Source organism: Pteropus medius, unplaced genomic scaffold (genome assembly GCF_902729225.1).
Source record: "Pteropus medius unplaced genomic scaffold, Ma_sr-lr_union100, whole genome shotgun sequence".
NCBI lineage: Eukaryota > Metazoa > Chordata > Mammalia > Chiroptera > Pteropodidae > Pteropus > Pteropus medius.
Window position 1 is genome coordinate 2,741,866 of NW_024344370.1, and position 21,989 is coordinate 2,763,854.

Consider the following 21,989-nt stretch of genomic DNA (forward strand, 5'->3'; position numbering starts at 1 on the left):
CACATCATTATATGCTTTAATTTATATCCATTCTACAGACAGAAAGACTGGTGCTGTGAATTTAAAAGATTTACCTAAGGTCAAGAAGTTCACCATGATTACAATACTGAAGATGTGCTCATAATGACTCTCTGACTAGATTTGTACTGCTATTTTTTTTATCTTAATTACTTAATATTATCTATAAGGTATTTCGCAAAATCTAAAAAGAAAAAAGGTGCTAACTACTTAATGAATGAGGCAACTAAAGAAAGATATGAGCTCCATTTAATAAGAAATCCTTGCCTTTTTAAATATTTTTCTAAAACTTAAAATGAAAATTCTTTATGATACCTCTTATACTTAGTACTTTAAACTTCAAAGTGAATTATCCAAGTTAATCTCACTCATTTATTATAAAAAACTGCATCATTCCCATTTTAAAAGTAAGAAGACAGGCACAGGAATAAAGCGATTTACCCATGGTTCCCACACTAAGAGTGAGGGAGGTCTGGAATTAGAACATGTCATGTTCTTGGTTTCTCATTCATTTTTCAAACGACGGAGCAATGTCATTCCAATTAGTCATCTTATTCCAAAGTCACTAAAGGAAGCACACAATTTTCTGAAGATGGGGAAAACATATCCTGAAAGTTCCAACGTAAAGGAACACATCAAAAGTTTTGATTTCACTGTACTTAGATTTAAATTCACTATAATTTAAATTTTGAAAAGTATTCACATATCTTATTACTTTAGTGCCATGAACCAGAAGCTTTGCTGAGAGACTGATTATTTGCCCAAAATTAACCTCATGCTTTCATAGGAGAGTTACGAGCTAAGAAATGAAATTAAACGAGAAAGGTAAAGAACGGGTCTATATTAAAACGTATTTGGTAGCATGGGACTTGAAAGATAAGACATCAATTTTCAGCCTGGCTGATTACAGAATAGGATCCATTGCTTCTAGTCAACAGTAAGCATTTCAGAGGGACAAGAACATAACATTTGAGGGCAAGTGATGCATGGTAATACGCACGATGCATTTCTTGAAAAGCTTGAGAAAAAAAGAACAAATTAAATAAGTTGGAAGGGTAAAAAAAAAAAAAAGAAATGTTAAATAACCAGGCCATTAGTCCTTTAAAATGATGAGAAAAATATTCAGATTAAGTCCTCTAACTTTTGCTAAACGGTTAAAAAAAAATCTTTGCTCTCCAAGTAGGGTTAGGCATGTAAACAATAATTCCTATCAGATTGATACAGGCTTTTCACCTTCTAAGAAAACTAAGGTTTCATGTTGAAGAACAGCATTACCAGCATATTTCTAATTACAGGCATCTTTTTAGATTCCACTGTGGCAGCAAAAGTGCAACAAACAAGATAGACAAAGAGTTGTCATATTAATGAGACGTACCTCTTGTACTGATCGAGCAGCTGGCTTGTCTTGATGATTGGCCAATATTAAAAAGGGTAAAGTGCATAACTGTGGGTGTTGAAGAGCTGAGTGCAGTTCATTTCTAGCAGTCTCTAAATCATCTTCTGAAGAGGCACTGTCCAATACAAATATTACCCCTTGAGATCCTTGGTAGTAGCGGCTCCAGTATTTCCGGATATTATCAGCCCCTGTCAAAAACAAAACAAATTCTCTTTTTAAAAATAGCTTTCAGCAACTGAAAAATGTTCCCAGCAGTAATTCCTATTGGAAACCAATGTAGCTTTTAAAAATTAAGTGTAGAGGTTATGGTTAAGAACAAAGAAGTCATTAGAGCCAATAGGTAGATGTGAACTTGAAGGAGAACACATAAGTTTAAGAGTCATTCTTCATGCCTTTTTTATCATAACATGTAAGAACTGGGATAAATACTTCTTAAACACAAAAGAATGTTTTCGGATTTTGCTTAATAGTCCTAAATAAATGACACTCTCAACGAATTGAGTTTAAACCTACCGCAGAGAATAGCGTAACCTAGCTGCTCACCGAGGCGTCTTTCCACACCATTGACATTAGCTTGGTGAAATTTTCTCAAATAACCACTTGCTGGTCAGAACAGCCTTAATTTCACCTAGAAAGTTAAAACTGTATGTGTCAAAGTGCTGAACTTTATGATGAACTAAAATCTTGGCCCTTGGTACATCTGCATAATCCCACTTGGCAATGAGCACACTTATGGTCTTGAAGTAACCAGGCATATAAGAAGATCAGGTCATCCAAGGTTAAGTAACCTTAAATATGCAAAGACATGGGATATGAGCAGGGTTGATGCCTATCAGGTAGGGTCCAACAAAGAAAACAAAACAAATAGAAAACAAAATGAATCAAAACAGAAAGAGAAAGGGCGGGGTGGGGAGAAGAGGGAGGGAAGGGAAGGAAGGAAGGAAATTTAATCAGATTGTGTGATGTAGGAAATCAGTTGCATAAGTGATGGTGGAACTGAGAGAACACCAGGGGTGCTGAGATGAGCAACATCTTAGGTCAGGTTCCCTATATGTTGCGCTTGAGGTAGCATTCCTTGTATTTCTGATTACAGATAGAGTGCTGTCAGGAGAAATCAGGAGTGAAAGAATCAAGCTAGAATGGGAGAAAGAGCTAAGCAAAAACATGGTTTCAGAAATCTAGCTTTGGCTTGATCCAATGAGGAGCTCTAGAGTGTAGACTGAACTAGAGAACTTGTCTAGTCCAAAGGTAGAAAACTAGGCTATTATACCCCTGAATAGACACTGGCTATGAGCCACCCCTGGAGAACAGGAGGGGACTGGGGTATGATCTCATAATCTCCCAGATATGTTTGGTTGAGGCAATTACTGTCAGCCAAGGGCAAGCCTCTGGAGAAGGGTACAGGAGTGAGTCATTAGCAGCCAATACCCACAGCAGCTGGGAGATGGATGCACTGGCCCAGTAAAAGATATCTGGGTCGGATACCAACAGCATCTGCTACAGGCTACATCCAGACATTATCCATATGCTAGAGAACCATCCATAAGCTTGAGGAGCAGAAGTTGAGGCAGTGTTACCTGGTTGTGAATGCCGAAAACAACGAAAATATTGTGTGCATATGTATCTGTATATAAGATTATAATAAATTTTACTAACATAAAGAATGTGTAGCACACAATTTTTATAGAAGAATGCATGCAACATGCTTTACTGTAAATTCTATAGAGCTCATTAAATGCTCACAGAATGCTTTCATTGATTTGGACCAACTTTTGTATCCATAGCCAACCAATGGCTACAACTGACCAAGTGTGGTTTTGAAATAAATGTTGGTTCTGTTAAGTGTTTTACACATATCAACTCATTTGTCCATAACAGTCTCGTGAAGTAGGTACTGTTATCACTTTCATTTTATCAATGCAGAAACCAAGACACAAAACAAATTATACAATGTGCCCAAGGATATACACCTAAAAGTACATTTAGGTCTAATGTGATTGAAATGGAAGGATCATTGACTAGAAAGATGATGAAGCTAAGCAAAGAATTCTACTACCACAAAAGCTAACAGTGAAAAAAAGGAACCTGTTAAAATAAAATGTACCCAAGTGCTTCTATATTAATGCTTATAGTGGGAACATGTCCAAGAACACTTCCCAACCAATTAATTTAATGAATAGTATTATTAAATACCTATTCTATATGAGTCACTGAGACCTATAATAAATATTTAGAAAGCCATTATTCCTCTTAGCTCAAATCTTCAAATCCTGTAATACTAAGTAGAATAAGGCCACAGCACTAGAGGGTGTCTAGAGAGCCAAGTGCAAAGAATACTAGTTGCATGCTTTAATGGAAGTTGTCCATTGGGAATACATGGAATATGCTAGAAATCCAGTTTGTGAGGTCATCTCTCTATAAGAAAGTTTATTGTCATCTATCGCATTAAGGAGCACAGAAGTCTAATGACTATGTTGGTAGATGAAACAAACCCAAAGGGAAATACCATAATTTTAAAAAGTGTCCCTTATATGACATAATAGATGAATAATACATTATTATTCATCAAGAAAAGACCCTTTTCTTTAATCTCCTGCTACATAGTCATCTACCTGATCTTAGCATTTCTAACTTTCATCACAAACACTGAGCTTGAAATTCCAAATTCCAGTTCTCCTGCATGAAGGTTTTAGTCAGCTGTAGCCTAAACCCAGGTTGGGGCTGAGGACACAAGCAGTGGGGTGAAGGGTGGTATACAGTTGCTTAGTCCAGCTGAGTGGACCTCAGTTTAGTCACCAGATTAAAATGAGAAATAGATGTGTCATCAACCCAGCTGCCAGGTGCTTTGAGAAGTGAGCCTGAGAAAATTAGTAACACCTGTTTGATGCCCACATCCCAACATTCCTAACCCATAAACCAAATCCAGAAGGAGTAACACATGCACAGGACATCATATCTAATGACAGTCTGAGACCACTCTTATTCTAATGACTGAAAATTGTGTCCTCTGGGTTACTTAAATGAACAATTGTTAGATAAAAAGGTTAAACATCAAACTCAAACCTGGTCTCTATTTCACACATTGAGATTAAAAAACAAATGGGATAATCTTACCAGTAGGTATGCTGGGTGAAGGGTGTCACCAAATATCCTAATTACTCAAGGTCCAATAGTGCCTTACTAAGAGTTGTAAGGAACCCTTGGGAATCTAAGAGTTCATTCTGAGAGCCAATCAACCAGGACAGCCTGGTTCAAGGTACCAGAACAAGAGCAAACAGGAGCATGATATGTCTTCACTGTGCACGTTCATTTCTATGGCATACTATGGACTTCAACAACACCCCAACATCATTCATTCACTCATTTATTCATTCATTCATATCACAGATATCTACTGAGCACCTGGCAGCATCTTAGATGCTGGGGACAAGGAAACAAAACAGAACAAAATTACAGTTTCCATAGTTCTTACATTCACTACCAGCAGAGTCAGCCTGACATTATAGAGGCTAAAATGCCAGGTATTCACTTTCCCAGTCTCTCTCTCTCTCTCATAATAGAGACATTATAATTAAATTCTGATGCACTGAGACTCAACAATAGTCTGCTGGGAACTTTTGAAAAAGATTTTGCTCCTCAATAAAAAGAAAGATACCCAAAGAGAGCTGTCTCTCTCATCTAGCTTTTAGATTTCATAGGTGACCGAGTGATGCTCTGAACAGCAGTAGTCATCTAACGACCTTGAAGGAGACATAAGATGTCAGAATGAGAAGACAAAGCCTGGGCCCTTGAGAACACTCCTGAGCAGCAGAACTAAGCCCCTACAGTATAAGGACTCCTTACTCTGCAAACACAGTAAATGCCCACCATTCGAGCCAATTTTAGAAGATTATTTTATTTGCAGCCCCCAACATGCTTATTTCCCTCATGTTAAACTAAAAGGTTATGAATAAGTTTCTTAAAGGAGTTGCTCTTTAAAAGATGAATCGATAAGCTAAAAAATAATAAGGATATGCAGGAGTCAACAATAAAAACAGTTGCTCAAAGCTGTCTCTATGGAAAATCTGATACCCAGACCAAAAATGTCCAATTAAACATTTTATGATGAAAAAAAAATATTCTATATTGGTACTTTCCAATATGGTAGCCACTAGCCACATGTGGCTACTGCATATTTGAAATGTGTCCAGAGCGATTGAAGAACTAAATTTATTTTACTTTATTTGAATTTACTTTAAGTTAAAATGCCCATGTGACTAGTGGCTACTGAAATGAACAGAGTGAACAGTGTGTTCAAGGTATTTCAGTAACTTAGTGATGACAGGAGCGCTAGAAACCACTAAGACAGGAGTAGTTACAGAGATCTAATCTTATCTCTTAAAGGAAAAGCATGTAGCCTTGCTGGTACAGGAACAGGTGCAGCCACTCCTGTCCAAAGGTGGTTTGCAAAAGGCTATGCAACAGGCTAACCAGGATAAGGGTCTCCAGGGCTGTCGGCCATGCTGTGAGAGCAGACGAGGTCAAGATTAGAAGCCCAGACTGTCTCCTCTTTTCATCCTCTTACCACAGTCCTAAGAAAATGAAAGACAGTAAGGATAATTTCCCTCTGGAAAACTTGATGGGATTGGAGGCCCTTAAATGGAGCCTAATTTGGAGAACTTGAATGGTAAATAGGTTTTTAAATCTTAGAGAAGGATGTATCGTCATAACAAAGGTTACTTTGGTAGTATTACCTTAAGAAGAATGGTTCCCAGCATGGGGAGAAAATGTTTGAAGAGCAGGAGATGAAAAGGAGAAGTGAGAGAAAAGTAATAATTTCAAATTCATTTTTATCCCTCCCATCTATGGAATCTAAGTCTATCTAATTGGTAGTTCTTTTGATTCTTTTCATCTTCTGTAAAACAGACTCAATCTGTTTTTAAAAACTGAAATACTAAGGATTCAGAAGGACTAATGTACATATCTAAACTCAAACTTTTATTATGAACTTCCCACGCATGCATTCACTCACACACAAAAAGCCAAAATATCTCAAGTAAATTAAGCCCTCCCTAAATGGTCAATAAAAAGTATAAAAACATAAAGATTAAAAGCCAAGTTCTCTGAAGGGAGGTATGTTATCTTGTTTTGTTTTTCAAAGAGTCAAAAAACACTAGAAAATGAAAGAATTGTTAGAAAATGGGAACCAGAGAGTTCTTTATGAAAAACAAAAATTTGTTCTGCATGATAGAACTACCACTAAACTTAACTGTTTTGCTGGAGGAGACCAATGTCCTCAGACTCAGAGTGGTATCTGCTGTGAACATCCATACTGGAAATAAAAAATGATTAACATACAGTCACCATCTACCACCCCCACAGATACATACCACATTACACTAACCTTGTAAGGTGTTTATATATACATCATCTCATTTAACCTTTTAACGTTTATTATCCCCATTTAATAGATGAAGAAATTGGGACAAAAAGGGTAAGCACTTTGCTCCACATCCAGCTAATAAATGGCAGATTTAGGCTTCAAATTTCAGACTCTCCCAATGAAGTGGGAATGGATGGAATGTTCTATGTGAATGAGCGGCTTTAAAGAATGGTTAAGATTAATATTGGGGAGAAAAAATATTCCAATGGGGAAGGAACAGGTAGGAGCATAAGCTAAGAGAAAATTAGGAAATGGGTGGGTAGTGGGACGCAGTGAAGAGAATAAGCATGAAATATGAAGTCTGAGCTATGACAAGTAAATGGCTAGTGTGAAACAGAATCTGGATGGCTTTATAAGCTAAACAGAGTTCTGGGCTTGATGCAGCAGTTAGCAGAGAATTACTACAGAGCCCCGAGGCACGCTACCGGGTCAGTCTTGTCTTAAGAGCCCTGTCTACTACCCGTTGCCTGTTAGCACTTATGGTAGACAGTACTACTTACCCATACCTGAGATTCCTCCAGTCCCAAACAGCCAAGCCTCCAGAGTTCATAAACCTTTGAAATGAGTAAACAAATATTCTACATGCTCCTAGACATATGGCTAACTGCATAGCTTGAAAAGACTTGTTTATTAAGGTATTTCTATATTTATGAGAAATCTACCATAAGCAATGTGTGGGGAAGGAAAAAAAAGAATGTTCTTCCTTCTTCCAAAGGCAATAAGACTGACTCTCAGCAAAGGAAATACAGCTTCTGCCTATTTTGGATTCCCCCTGTGCAAATGGTTCATGTGACAGGTGAATGCAGGAAATACAAGTGGCAGGAAATACAAGTGGAAAGGAGACAGAGAAAGAGACAATCTACAAAAGGAGAGTTCTCCAGCCAGCTACTACTGTGGGTAATCTGAGTTTAATCATGCTGGAACTGGAAGCCAGGCATTGGGAGATGAAGCGGTTGGGTCTTTATCCACCTCCCTCCCATTAGTGGTTGTCTGAGGGCTGTTTAGGAAGGCCAGGCATGAAATTCCCAGCATATCTGGCTTGCTCAAGGCATTCATGCAAAGCAGACTCTCACAGCCAAAGAACTCTACCAGGTAAAGAATTCAAGGTACTAGCTGTTGAAAGTCAGTCTGGTGCCTGTGAAAATGGGGTTATGAATAAAACCTCTTTCAGCCACACCCTCCCCCCAATAGTTTATTTAGTGTCAATTTAGGCTATCTGACCAGCTGTTGGCTCAGAAGTAGACAGCACAAAAAACACAATCATTATTATGTGGAAGTAAAGTATTTTACTTTACTCCAGGAAGCCGAGGAGATCAACAATATTTTCATAATTATAAGACATTATTTGATATCATCACAGTGTTGACATTGTCACTGATGGCGCAAAGCAAGGGAGAACAAAACTGCTGGTAATTTAGCATAAACAAAGGTACTGGCATCAGACTAGCAGTCACAGTATTCTAGACTACCATATGTTTGCGATGTGAAAAAAGTCAGTTTCACCTAAGAATAAACTTAATAAAGCAGGAAAAATTTTTAGTTTTATTAAATTAGTTCTTTAACATGTCTTTTTTGATATTCTGTATAACTTAAATGAGAAGCAGGAAAAAGTATTTTTGCTACATACCGAAGCACATGGTTGTTTTGAGGGAAGTACTTGGGCAACTGAGTTGTGAGCTAAACTAGTCATCTTCCTTTTCATAGAATTCCATTTTTACTGGAAATTTTAACTTACAAACTATGATTACTCAGGCTTGAGTATTTGATAGACATTTTCTCAAAAATGAATATGTGAGCCTGTAACTTTAAAGAAAATAATTGACAATATTTGTTGTCAATGATATAATTTGTTTTCAAACCAAAACTAGAATTCTAGAAAACTTGTTTCTGCCTCTGGGATCTTGACAGCTTCTCAGTGATGAGATTGGTGGTGATATTAACAGATAAATATTTATAATGAAATGTGTCAACATTTGGAAGATCTACATAACTTAGTGAATCAATACTTCCAAATGACCAATGCATGATGGCACATGACCAGGCATAGATAAACAGTACACTCAATGTACAGGACTCATCAATGGGTATTATATAACTGTGTACAAAAAGTTCATTGATGTGCTTTTCAGATTCCGTATTGCAAATGACCTTTAAGAAACTACCACTTGTTGAAGAATTTCAGTGGAGTATCGAAGAAGACTATCAACAATTATCTGAAATGGCTTTTAAAATACACCTCCCTTAGTCTCAAACAAAGAGGCCCACACCAAGATATATCATAATTAAAATGCCGACAGTTGAAAGCAAAGACAGAATCTTAAAAGCAGCAAGATAACAGCAGTTATTTACCTACAGGGGAGCTCCCAGAAGACTGTCACCCGATTTCTCAACAGAAACTTTGCAGGCCAGAAGGAATTTCAGGAAATATTCAAAGTGATAAAAAGCAAGGACCTACAATCAAGACTGCTAGTCCTACAACCAACTCTACCCAGCAAAGCTATCATTTAGAATCGAAGGACATAAAAAGCTAAAGGAGTTCATCACCATCAAGCCAGTATTACAGGAAATGTTGGAGGGACTTCTTTAAGAAGAAGAAGAAGAAAAAAAAACATAAAAAAAAAAGGAATAAAATGACAATAACTACCTATTTATCAATAATTACTTTAAATATAAATGGATTAAATACTCAAATCAAAAGATATGGTGGCTGAATGGATAAGAAAATAATCCCCTAACATGTGCTGCCTACAAGAGACTCACTTCAGATCGAAAGATACACACAGACTGAAAGTAAAGAGATAGAAAAAGATATTTCATGAAAATGGAAACAAACAAAATATCTGGGATAGCAATACTTACACCAGACAAAATAGACTTTAAAACAAAGGCTATAACAAGAGACAAAGAAATAAATACCACTTCTGGATATTTATCTGAAGAAATGCAAAATAATACTTTGAAGGGACATATGCATCAATATATATAAGGTATAATATCAATACATATAAGGTACATAAATAAAAGCCCTTCAGGAGTCTCAGTAAATTTTAAGGGACATATGTTCACTGCAGTATTATTTAAAATAGATAAGATATGGAGGCAACCTGGGTGTCCACCAATGGATAAATAAATAAAAAAAGAAGTGGCACATATATACAATGGAATATTACTCAGCCATAAAAATTTTTTTAAAAGAATGAAATCTTGCCATCTGAAACAACATGGATGGACCTAGAGGGTATTGTGCTGAGTGGAATAAGTCAGAAAAAGACAAATGCCATATGATTTCACTTACATGTGGAATCTAAAGAGTAAAATAAACAAACAAAACAGAACCAAACTCATAGATACAGACAACATTTTGAAGGTTGCCAGATGGGAGGGGGTTGAGGGGTAGAGGAAAAAGGAGAAGGGATTAAGAAGTACAAATTGGTAGTTACAAAATAGTGATGGGCATGTAAAGTATAGTGTAAGGAATATAGCCAATAATATTGTAATAACTGTGTATGGTGTCAGATGGGTACTAGATTTATCGGTGTGATCATTTTGTAAGTTAGATAAATGTCTAATCACTATCTTGTACACCTGAAACTAATATAATATTGTATGCCAACTGTAATTGAAAAATAGAAGATTTAAAAAAAATAAATAAAATATATCTCCCTTTTCAAATTTCATATCTATGTGAAGCTGGATATTTTTTGTTCTAACCCTCAAACATATAGCAACAGATTAAATGTAGAAGCAGCTAAGAGAATACAGTCCTGTTCCAGTAAACTAGACATTAAAGAGATCCGCCATTCTTCTCAAGTATTTTTGTTTTAGAAACTATTACTTTTCATAAAAACATGTTTTTACACTGATGTGTAATGGATTTATTGTTACTTTTAAAGGAATCTAAAAATATATGTTTTAAATTTATCAGCTTTAATTTCGAACAGCAAATATCAATACATATTAAGTACACAAATAAAAGTCTTTTGGGGGGGTCTCAATTAATTTTAAGAGAATAAAGGGCCTGAGACCCCATAGAGTTTTTAGAATTGTAGATACTCATTATCTTTTATATACAAAAGGTATCATAAAGGTTTATTAAAATTTAGGCATGTCATTCCAGTGGGAATAAAAGTGTTACACTGAACTATCTTTACTCTCACCCTATCTCCTGTCCAAAGATAGGACAACTAGAGTTGGGCATGCCATCGCACAATTAAGGTCTATACAGGAATCACATTAATCTCCTTGGTCTCAATATTTGGTCACATGCTTTAGAGACCAGAGGAATTATTCCGATGTAGGTAGGCAAAAATATCTAAACTTCAAATAGCACACTTCCAGGAGACTCTGCAGCAGGTGGTTCTCAGCCTACCATTTACAAATTTCTGAACACTATACAAGATAATACACCAATTGCCCTCTTCTTACCTTATCCTCCCCTCAACAAGTATTCTGGATGTCTGTGTTACTCAGAACGCAATGTTATATTATTACTTTTTAATGTCAAGTCCCAACAACTGTCCTTGAGGACTATGCCTACTATCTGATATCTGCCCTTCACATCCTCATCACATTCCAACTGGATCACAAGAACGGCCTTCTAACTGGTTTCCTCTCTTCTATCCTAGAAACAATTTGATTAAATTACTAATATTTGTCCAGAAAACTAGCTCAAGTTCTACCACCATTCTGCTCAAAAATACTAATTGTCTATAACTGAAATTCCTAAACTACTTGATTTAGCATTTACAGTTTTCCAAGATCTGGCTCCTATTGGCCATTCCCTGTGCATCTCTCCGTTACTCTCCTTGCAACTTTTGCTCTCCTGCATCACATCCAGCCTTTTCACGGTCATGTTTTTGGTTGTGTTATCCCCTCTGCCTGGAGTTCTACCATGTCGGTTCTTCCCTAGCTCTTGCACATTCAAACCACAGCATGCCCTTCAAGTGCCAGATCAAACATCACCTATTCCCCCAAGCCTGCCATGATCTTCCAACTAAAAATAATTTCTCAAAAATGTTTAATCTATTTCTCTTAGTTCTGCTTTTCCACCTTGTAGCAATGTTATCTTGATTGAACATTTTATCTTTGTGACTAGACTAAAAGAGCTATATGGGAGTTTTGTGCATTTATGTGGCTAGTTTATCTCCATACTCTGAATGCATCCAACACAAAGTCTTACACATCGTGGGAACTCAATCATTATTCCTTCAGTGAACTGATTAATCTTTTATAAAATATTTATTCAGATTTCTCAAATGAAGAATGTAGAATTTACCTAACAAATCATTCCATAATACAGAAATAACCTGTCTTTTTGGTTGATAATCATAGTTTGTTGGTTTACCATTATTAAAATGTAATTTTTATGTTTCTGGCACATACTCAATTCTGCAAATTTCTCACCCAACATCTAAAGTTGAAAAAAAAAAATGTTAAAACACATAAGCAATAAATCTTAATTGCTTAGTCTTTCTCAGAGTTCTGCCTTAGTATTTGGAAATGTGCAGCCATAATGCAGCATGTGCTAAGCACCATACTAAGAACACGAAAGCTTTACCCTCTGTCTTTGTGATCCTATCCTATTTGTGACCCTTTCGCCTATCCTGATACCCAACAGAACAAGCAGCCACAAGAAATGAAAAGCATGACAAGAAAAGCTGTTCTGGACAAATGCTCCTTTTCATGCTCCTGTAAAAGTCAAGGCCTGACTTCCTTGAAGACCCACAAACTCCAACATGGTCACAATTTGCATAGTTCTAAATGTTTACAAAACATCAAATTGCTGAACTATTGGCATAACACAAAAAAGCAAAGTGCATCTGTAAGTATTCTGGAAAATCTAGTGGCTGGACTAGAAAAGCTAATATGGGTACAATTTTTTTTGAAATTGCCATTGACCAAAGCAACAAATTGGTAAGGGCCAAAAGGGGAATTTTCTGGCTAAAGTGGAAGGTGTTTGTTATATACGCAAGGTGAAATAAGATCTTTTAACACTGTGAAAACGCTATAGCATTCTAGCACAGCTTGCCAGTTCTCCCCTACCAGTATTTCTTTTTTATTGTAAACTTTAACTTACAACTGTGTGCCAAAATTGACAGGGATAACATAAAGTTCTAGATTAACACAAATTCACAGCCCACCAAAAATTTAAAACAATCTAATATCTCCTCCTATATAGCAATAAAGAATAGAGTCACAGGTTATAAGCTTGACACTCGAAGGTAGAATATTAGTCTTTCACTTCTAACTGCAATTTCTCTTCTGTGACTAATGTGACCTCAAAACAAGTTATTATATAACCTACTCATGTTATAAAACCTTAACAGAATTCTGCTTGGTCTACAGTATTTATTTGATTCCACCCATATTTACCCTTTCTTCTTTTAACACTCTCTATATCATTCTTAATGAAAATGCTTATCACAAATCCAAAGGGAGATTTAAGTTTTTCTTCTTGGACTATTCTTTTTGTTCTATTTGTTGTCACTTTATTGATTACAGAGGTACAGCCAGGATCCATGTTTAGGCTTAAGCATAAAATAATGAATGGCAAAGGAACAGGCTAAATATTAGGGAAATGGCAGCAATGTTTAATTTAAGCTTATATACATTATAATTTGAATTAGGTAATTGGACAAGTCGATGTACTTTACAACTCATAAATAAATGTGGGCGGCTATCAGCTTAGGGATCAGATGTGTTCCAAAATCTTCAGAATAGAAAATGTCTTCAGAATTTAGTACAAAATTCTGCTTGATAACAAGGCAATGCACTGGAGTTGGGTTCAGTCCTGATGGCAGGCTGGCTCTGACAGTAGAGTGATTAACAATAGCATGGACTCTGAAGTCAGACTCACTGGGTTCAAAACTTAGTTCTACCACATGTCATCCTAGTGACCTTGGTTAATAAGGTCAATTTTTCTAAACCTCAATTTCCTTTTCAATAAAAGAGAAAACATAATAATAGGTACCCCATATGATAATAGGGATTGAATGAGATAACTCATTTGACAGTGTTTTGAATATTCTAAATGTTCATTAAGTGTTAACTATTATTTTCTTGTTATTGTTTCTATTATTATTTGACTACCATTTAAGCCTATAACTTATGGAACAACTAAACTAACCTTTGTTCTAAGGCCTGAAGGTAAAAATCTACCAGGTACTGAAAGGAACACGCAAAGGAGAATAGGTTCTTCTACAATTTCCAATAAAGCCAATGTTATAAAAAATAAACCAAGTTTTTAACTTGGGGTAAACCCTGACTTCTTTTCTAGTAACTTTCTGCTATATCCTGTATTCTCCTTAACCTCTAGTACTTTATATTTCTCAATTTCTCCCTTCCCCATTGCTGTCCAGATTTCTTCTCCCCAACATCAAAAAAGAGATTTCTCTTCTTTGGAAGAATATGTATGTTCCTTCAGTACTGATGTCTTCAGCTAGATTTTTAAAGAAACATTGTGATTAATCAATTTAAAATTAAGGTGACACTCATACATTTTACATGAAAAACCCCAATTGATCCCTAATACAAACCGATTTTGTGTGCATTAATGTTGCCTCTAAGGCTGACACATGGTATACATACACATACACACAAAGCTATTATTACACTTTATATTTCTCTTCCTTTTGTTATAAGCACATAGATGATCAAAGATCGGTGCATTTTTTCAGCAGTGCACATGCTGCAGTATAAGAGCTGAGGAAGTATGGGTTAAGGCCGGGCTACCAGTTCTAGGCAAGTGTTCTTCTTTTTTTCCCACCAAGGACTACTCTTAAGGAAACTGTAGTTGACTATAAACAGAAAATAAAGCAAACATACAAAATTCTTGCAACTGTTTATAATCCACTTTCTCACAGCTTTTTTGTAGCTTTCATGTAAAAATACCAATTTCACCAGGTACTATCTCGATAGCTCCACTAACAATTTGCTAAAAATTCCCAAGATCTTCCTTACTGGGAGTGTTTACCACTGTGTCTCCAGGTGTCTATGCAGACTCTGGCACAGGGCAGGCACTCAATATTTGTTGACTAAGTCAATTAATAAGTGAATGAAAGAATATGTCAATTATTTGCCCTTGGATTTGAGTACAAGCAGTCTCATATTTTTATATAGTCTAAAATACCCTTCCCCACTCCCTCACTTTCTTTCATAATTCTTTTCTGAAATATTCCTCTTCTCTCTGAGCTTCCTCCTAAAGCAGGCTGTCCTTTTTTCTGTTCTCTGAAGTAAGCTTTCCCTGTGGCCATTATCAAGGGGATGCTAGTGACATAATCACTCCACTTCATACAATCCCAAATGAATAGTCTCCATAACCAAAGCTGAATGAATCATTAAAATGTTATCTTAAGGTAATCTGAATTCTCATTTTGTACAATTACTATATGTTAAAAACAAGATTAGCCCACTACATCACATATTACTATAAAAAACAGATGTCTTCACATGTAACTAATCATTAAATCAATAATTGCCAACCTTCTGTTTTTGATGCAATGCATGGGATATCTCCAATTATCTTGAGAGGCAAGTAGAGCTTTCAAAAAAAATTAATTTTAATTAACTTAAAAAATATAAGTGTGTATAGTCATCCAGCACTAGGGAACAGAAGGGTGCACAAAATAGAGTAGCACAGCATATAAAAGATTAAGTATCAGTACACTAACCAACGGGAAAGAAACTGAGTTTGAAACATTGCCTGATGTTAAGCACTTCACTCCCAAATACAGTTTTCCATGAAGATCCCATTCAAAAGAAAAGAGGGAGACAGTGCAATTTAAATGATGCTAAGCCTATTGTCTAATTTTTATTTAGATTGGGATAGTTAAAGAATATATTTGGGGACAAAAAACAGACTACATGAGAAGAAACATTTATTGGGTATCCAGTAGGGTTCCACAATGTTGGATTTTCTTAAAGCTCTGATATTAGGTTAGGACTTATTTTCATAGCTAATGAGTGCCCTTTCATGCCCTTATTCTAGATAGATGAAAGCAATTACAGAGTAGACATGTATAAAAGTATGCTAATCTGACATAGGATCACTGTCCCTAAAAAAATATTTTCAACACATTTATCATAGACTTGTTGCTATTTTGAATAGTTTCTCATATATACACGTAACTAAACCAAACACACACAAAAAAATTTTAGAGAGTAAAAGCACATTATCCATCCATCCCCCATTTTTTGGTTTATATCCTTTAAGATTTATGTCTTCTTTAATTAGAAAAATGATGGTCTTGCTATAAACTACATTCAACACACACACACACAGTCTTAGTACACAAGTCAATCTAAGGTTATATATATAAGGTTATATAAGATATAAGGTTATATCCATCCTTGTAAATTATCATTCCTAAGCAACTGTTTATGCAGAAAAGTAGAAAGTAGAAAAAGGAATGATGCATATTATATTTCTATAAAGCCAGGAACCATATATCTTTCTTTATACCTGCAGTGGACTCATAGTCATTCAGTAAATGATCTGGATCTACACGAGAAAGGTATATACGGTCTGTCAAGAAGAGCTCATGGTCACCCCAACGTAAATAACCAAGGTCACCCCAACGTAAATAACCAAAGTCTCCCAGAAATGTTAACAGTAACGCCTTAATGTTTGTGGCAGGCAGCCTCCAATGATCTCCACCTCTTGGTACCGACACTTTTGTGCAATCTCTCCTTGAGTGTAATCTAGCCTTGTGCTTTTACTCCAACCAACAGAATGGCAAACGCAATGGCAATGTCACTTCTGTGATTAAGTTATAAAACATAGTAACTTCCATCTTGATAGCAGATTAGCTCTATTGTCTCCTTGGTTTGGACACTTTTATGAAGAGAACTGCTATGTTGGAGAGGTACATGTGGCAAAAAATTGAGGACATACTCTGGTCAACAGCTGGCCAAGAAATGAGGCCCTCAGTCTAACAATCTCTAAGGAACTGAAATCTGCTAAACAAAAATGTCAGTTTAGAAGGCTGAATAATACTCCATTGTACAGATATACCACATTCTGTTTGTCCATGCATCTGCTGATGGACATTTTGGTTGTTTCCATCTTTTGGCTACTGTGAATACAGTTGCTATAAATATTGCTGTACAAGTTTTTATTTGAACACCTGTTTTCAGTTCTTTCGAATATATACCTAGGAGTAGAATTGCTGGATCATATGGTAATTCTATTTAACTTACTAAGGAAAAATGTGTATGCTTTCCTTTAAGTCTCTAAGTTTAGAGTAAATTATTACACAGTAATAGATAACTAATGCAAAGTTAAAAATAAATTTTCAACTACGCAGAACTTTCTAAAATGTGTATTAATGAACTAAGGAGGGAAAATCTTAACTTACCCTAGGCCTTAGTGGCAACTTATCATTTCTCTAAAGAGCATCTACAGCATTCCCAAAATGCTTCTTTCAAAGGCAACGTGAAAAAAAAAAAAATTACTATGAGGGCTTATTGACTTCCATGTGCTGTGCTGTGCTATACTATGGATAAGAAAATAAAGAAGACATGATCTCTGCCCTCAGAGTACATGGATCTCAAGTTTAGAATTACCTCTGCTGATATTGTCCAGAATTCTTTCTCATCACTTTACATATCTTCCTTGAGAATGTCTTCACTCACATTGTTTCAGCTACCTCTTATATCCTGAGAACAGTTCAAATGCTCTCAACTAATCTCCCAAGCACTAATACTCTAATTTCTTAAGTCTATTATATAATTTCTTCTAGATGATTCCCTGGTATTCTAAACTCAACTTGTCCCCAAATGAACTAATTTTTGCCAGGCATTCTTTTCCAAACCAGCCTCCTGGATTCCTTGTCTGGGTACTGCAGCCACCTTAACTATGAATCCTCAAAGTCATTCTTAACCCCTTATTCCTTATTCCTAATAGTTAATCATCAATCACCAAAATTTACCCCAGTGTAAATACTAAGCTTTTGGATACCAGAAAACACCACTATTGTTTCCTCTGATAGTTTCTTTCTTTTTAAATTTTCTGCTCCACTCATGGCATACCTAGAAAAGTCCTATGAACATTTTAAGTCTACATCCAAACATAATCTCATTGTGAAACCTTCCTTAATTTTAGTTTTTACAAGTTGCTTTCTCCATCCTTTGTGATCATAGAGCAAATCGTAGATCCCTTCAATGTTAGGGATCTTGAAACAATGCATGTGTTTTAACATGTCCAGTTCTTTACGACTACTCCAGGCTGATAGCTCTCTGAACAAATATTTTGACACCGATTCTTCTGGATATTTCAGGGAGCTATTATAGAAACAGACATATAATCTGCACTCAATTCATGTTTGCCGAATTAAAAATAGTCATCAGATTTACACTGTGCAGTGCTCATTCATTTGATCAACTAGCAAATATCTACTACGTTGCCTCTATGTATATAACATAGTGCTGTGCAGTAGGAATACAGTGGTGAACCAAGTAGACATAGCTGCTGCCTGACTCATAAGCTCAACTATCCAGAACATAGACAAAAACTGAGAGCCATGGGGCAGCCAATAGAAATGTCCCCAAATTAACATCCTAAAGTTCACATGCATAACACTCAAGAAAGTCCCTCAGGCACACACAGAAATCTTGCCTAGAAAAAAATGTGATCACAGTTTCTTGGCTGCCTGCTCAGAGCATATTAGAAGTCGTAAATCATTATGTGGGAGACAGAGGAGAGAAAGAATCCACCAGAGACAGGCACATGGACAGTAGCAAGAAGACATAGCTACAAAAGAGACTAAAACAAGACATTTAAAATTTAAAGAAGAAAACGATCAACTACACAAGAAAAAAGACAAAGAACAGAAAATTTAAAAGCATAGCAGTTCAGATTAAATCCAGCATTGGAACAATTTGCCCACCCTCTCGATAGTAGTGCTGTGTTTCTGATGTCTGTCAAATAAATGATGAATTATATTCCTAATATTTTCATTTATTATTATGGAGAATTTTGAAGACATACAAGTAACAGAAAAGAATGATGAGCATCATCACTCAGCCTCACCAACCATCAATTCTTGTCAATTTGACCTCACTCTAATTTCTCCTTTATATTATTTAAAGCAAATCTCACATATTGTATAATTTCATATGTAAATATTTTGGTGTGCATCTCTAAAAGATAAGGATTCTTTTGAAAAACATAACCAAAATACCATCACGACATCTAAAAGAAATCACCAATTCCTTAATATCATCAAGTATCCAGTTGTTAAAATAACATTTCTAAAATAAGCTAAAAGTATAGCTTCACCTGACTCCAAAATGTCCGAGTGAAACACTACTGTGAAATGCATAACATATAAAGATTTCTAAGTCTTAAAATCAATTGTAAGGTTTTTAACTCATTACCAATAATAAAATGTCTTAAAATAATACATCGAAATCTATTTTCACACAATTAATTGGTTAAATGTCAAGAAAGAGAGAGTAAGTACTCTGAGAAATATCCTCTGCTAATGCAACAGCCAATGAAGGTGTAACATAGTCAAATTATGGTACTGTGGTATCTTAAACTTGTTTCTTTAATCAAGGGAAGTCATCTTATAGGAAAAATCATCCATTAAGGTAATTTTGTTTACAGCCAATAATAGCTCCTTCAGATTTGAAGTGTAACAATTCTATTAATTAAAAGTCATAGCGTAGTTCCCCGAAAGAATTATCAGAGATATTATGTTTACTTATTGTGGGACTACAGCTAATCTTGAGAGAATTTCATGTTAAAATTCAGCTGCATTAGTACTGAGATGTAATTATTCTTCAAAAGGATCATAAAATCAAAAGCAAGTCAGATGAAACAAGTGTAATGATATACACCCTAGAAATCTAGAATTTATCCTTGGTAACTGCAATCTGGGTAGGAAATAAAAGAACTTGGGGTACTGGTAGATTGTCATTTCTTAAAAACTGAAACAATTGAAAATTAACAATTAAAAGCCATGGTTTTGAGGAAAAATAAATAAATGGGACTCTTGGTACTCGAATTGGGAACTGGAAAGGTGGTACACATAAAGAAGAGTCTGTATGTGTGTGGAGGGCAGGAGGTGGTTTGCCTGGCAGAAAGCTCAAAACAGCTTTAAATAGAAATCTGAGGGAGAAAATATGCCTTGATAAAATCTAACCTTCTTCCTAACATGAATGTGCCTTGGAATGATCACAGATATGTTGCAATTCTGTAGCCACTGGGGCGTCTAGTGGGGCCTGGGGCATAATCTCCCCATTTCTTGCCATCACCACTAGCAGTAAGCAGTTTCTGTTTATTGCAATATCTCATAAAAAAATGATAATTTTTGTCTGATGTGTAAAACCTTGGGAAGCACCAGTGAAAAGAGCTTTTCAAGGCTCCCCATGGTCTGATCCAAATGACCTTTCTAACCTTGAATGTTTCCATAGCATTTATGGAACCTATATAGGAGCCAAAATGAACTGCTCACATTTTCGCCTTATACCCTTCACCTTTCCCAAACACGACCACCTCTGCTTATGACTTTTCCCTCTGCTGGGATTCTCCTTTCTCCCTATCTTTATATTTTCAAGAATAAATTATTCTCAAGTTCTGCATTAAATGCCACCTGTGCCACAACCATTCCTTTTACCGCACTGGTACATAATCTTTTTTTGTCTACTAAAGCAGGAGTCCCCAACCCCTAGGCTGTGGACTGGTATGTGGAAGGTGAGCAAGGCAAGCTTCGTCTGCATTTGCAGCTGCTCCCAAGCTCTAGGCTAGCATCACTGCCTCAGCTCCACCTCTGATCATCAACCTTAGATTCACAGAAGAGCACAGGTCCCTGGTGCCAAAAGGTTGAGGACTGCTGCTAAACAGCCAGAGTAGTTTATTATCTGTAATTTTTCATGTCACGTGTAACTTTTTTTGGTACTATTGTTATTTACACATAGTTTTCATTTTTGCCAACTAAAATCAAATCTCTTTAACAGCTAGGTTCAAGTAAATTTACTCCAGCAAATGTTTTCTGAGTATCTTTTATGTGCCAAGTACTATACACGGTGCAGAGGATATAAAAATGAGTGTGGCTCCACTACCACCAGAATTATTTAGCATTTTTCTTAAAAGTTCTAGCTAACACAAAAAGTCAGGAAACTGATGTAAGAGGTATAAGCACTGGATAGGAGACAAAATGATCATTATTCGCAGATGATGACTGTAAAACTACAAAGCCAAAAGATTAACTGGGAAACTTAGAAGTAATAAAATATGGTTCCATAGGTGATCAGAAACAAATGGAAATGTTTTAAAATATCTTTTTACCACTGCATAAAAAAAAAATTTAAAGTCCATGCAATAAAATATGCTAATATAAAAAATCCTCAGATCTGTATGAATCTAACACATACACACAAATATACAATGTTTGTATAAATGAAGCATAATATCATATTTCTAGATGGGAAGACTGAATATAATAAATATTTCAATTATTTCCAAATGAGTTTAATGTACTATCAATCAAAATCTCAATGGAATCTTTCAACCAATAAATTCACCCAGAATAACTGATATATTAAAAAAGCTATTTTTTAATAGAAAAATTACAGAGACAATTATAAAGGAGATACAAACATAAAACATTTTAATCTCAATTACCTCCAAAAAATGTAAACTAACATTATGTAGTACCATTTTTCAGTCATCAAACATCCTAAAATATCTAAATGATGACCTGCAATAATAGCAAAAATATAACAAAGATAACAGAATGTATTCCTAGTAGGAATGTAAACACATGCAAATTTTCTATAGAGCCATTTTGTACTATGTAATTATCAAGAGCTTTAAAATGTTTTGATCCTGAATTTTGTTTTTAATATCTAATCTAAATGTACAGTCGAAATTTATTGGATTTCGTTAACCAATGTCACCATATAAAATAAATAAATAGATTTTAAAAAGATTTAATCTAAAGAAATATTCAGAAATTCAATAAGAATAGACATTTTTATTTTAAAAATCAGGATAGGCATATAAATGTCAGTTCTATACCAGGACAACACAGATATCTACCAAGGACATAGTAACAGAGTTAAATTACTTTATCATTAATCATCGGAAATTGTCAAGCCAAATTAAAGGGTTGAAACTACGCACAAATCAGACTTAACTGAATTGACAGG

General features: G+C 35.5%; 1 protein-coding gene across 5 annotated transcripts in view; it reads right to left on the reverse strand.

Moving 5' to 3' along the window:
- The window catches only part of ARL15 (ARF like GTPase 15), a 376,128-nt gene that overhangs the window by 183,561 nt on the left and 170,578 nt on the right, over positions 1 to 21,989 (reverse strand). For all 5 annotated transcript variants that reach the window (XM_039869934.1, XM_039869930.1, XM_039869932.1 and 2 more), the window contains one exon: positions 1,394 to 1,602. In XM_039869934.1, coding sequence (XP_039725868.1) covers positions 1,394 to 1,602 — 209 coding nt within the window. The remainder of the gene's footprint in view (positions 1 to 1,393; positions 1,603 to 21,989) is intronic.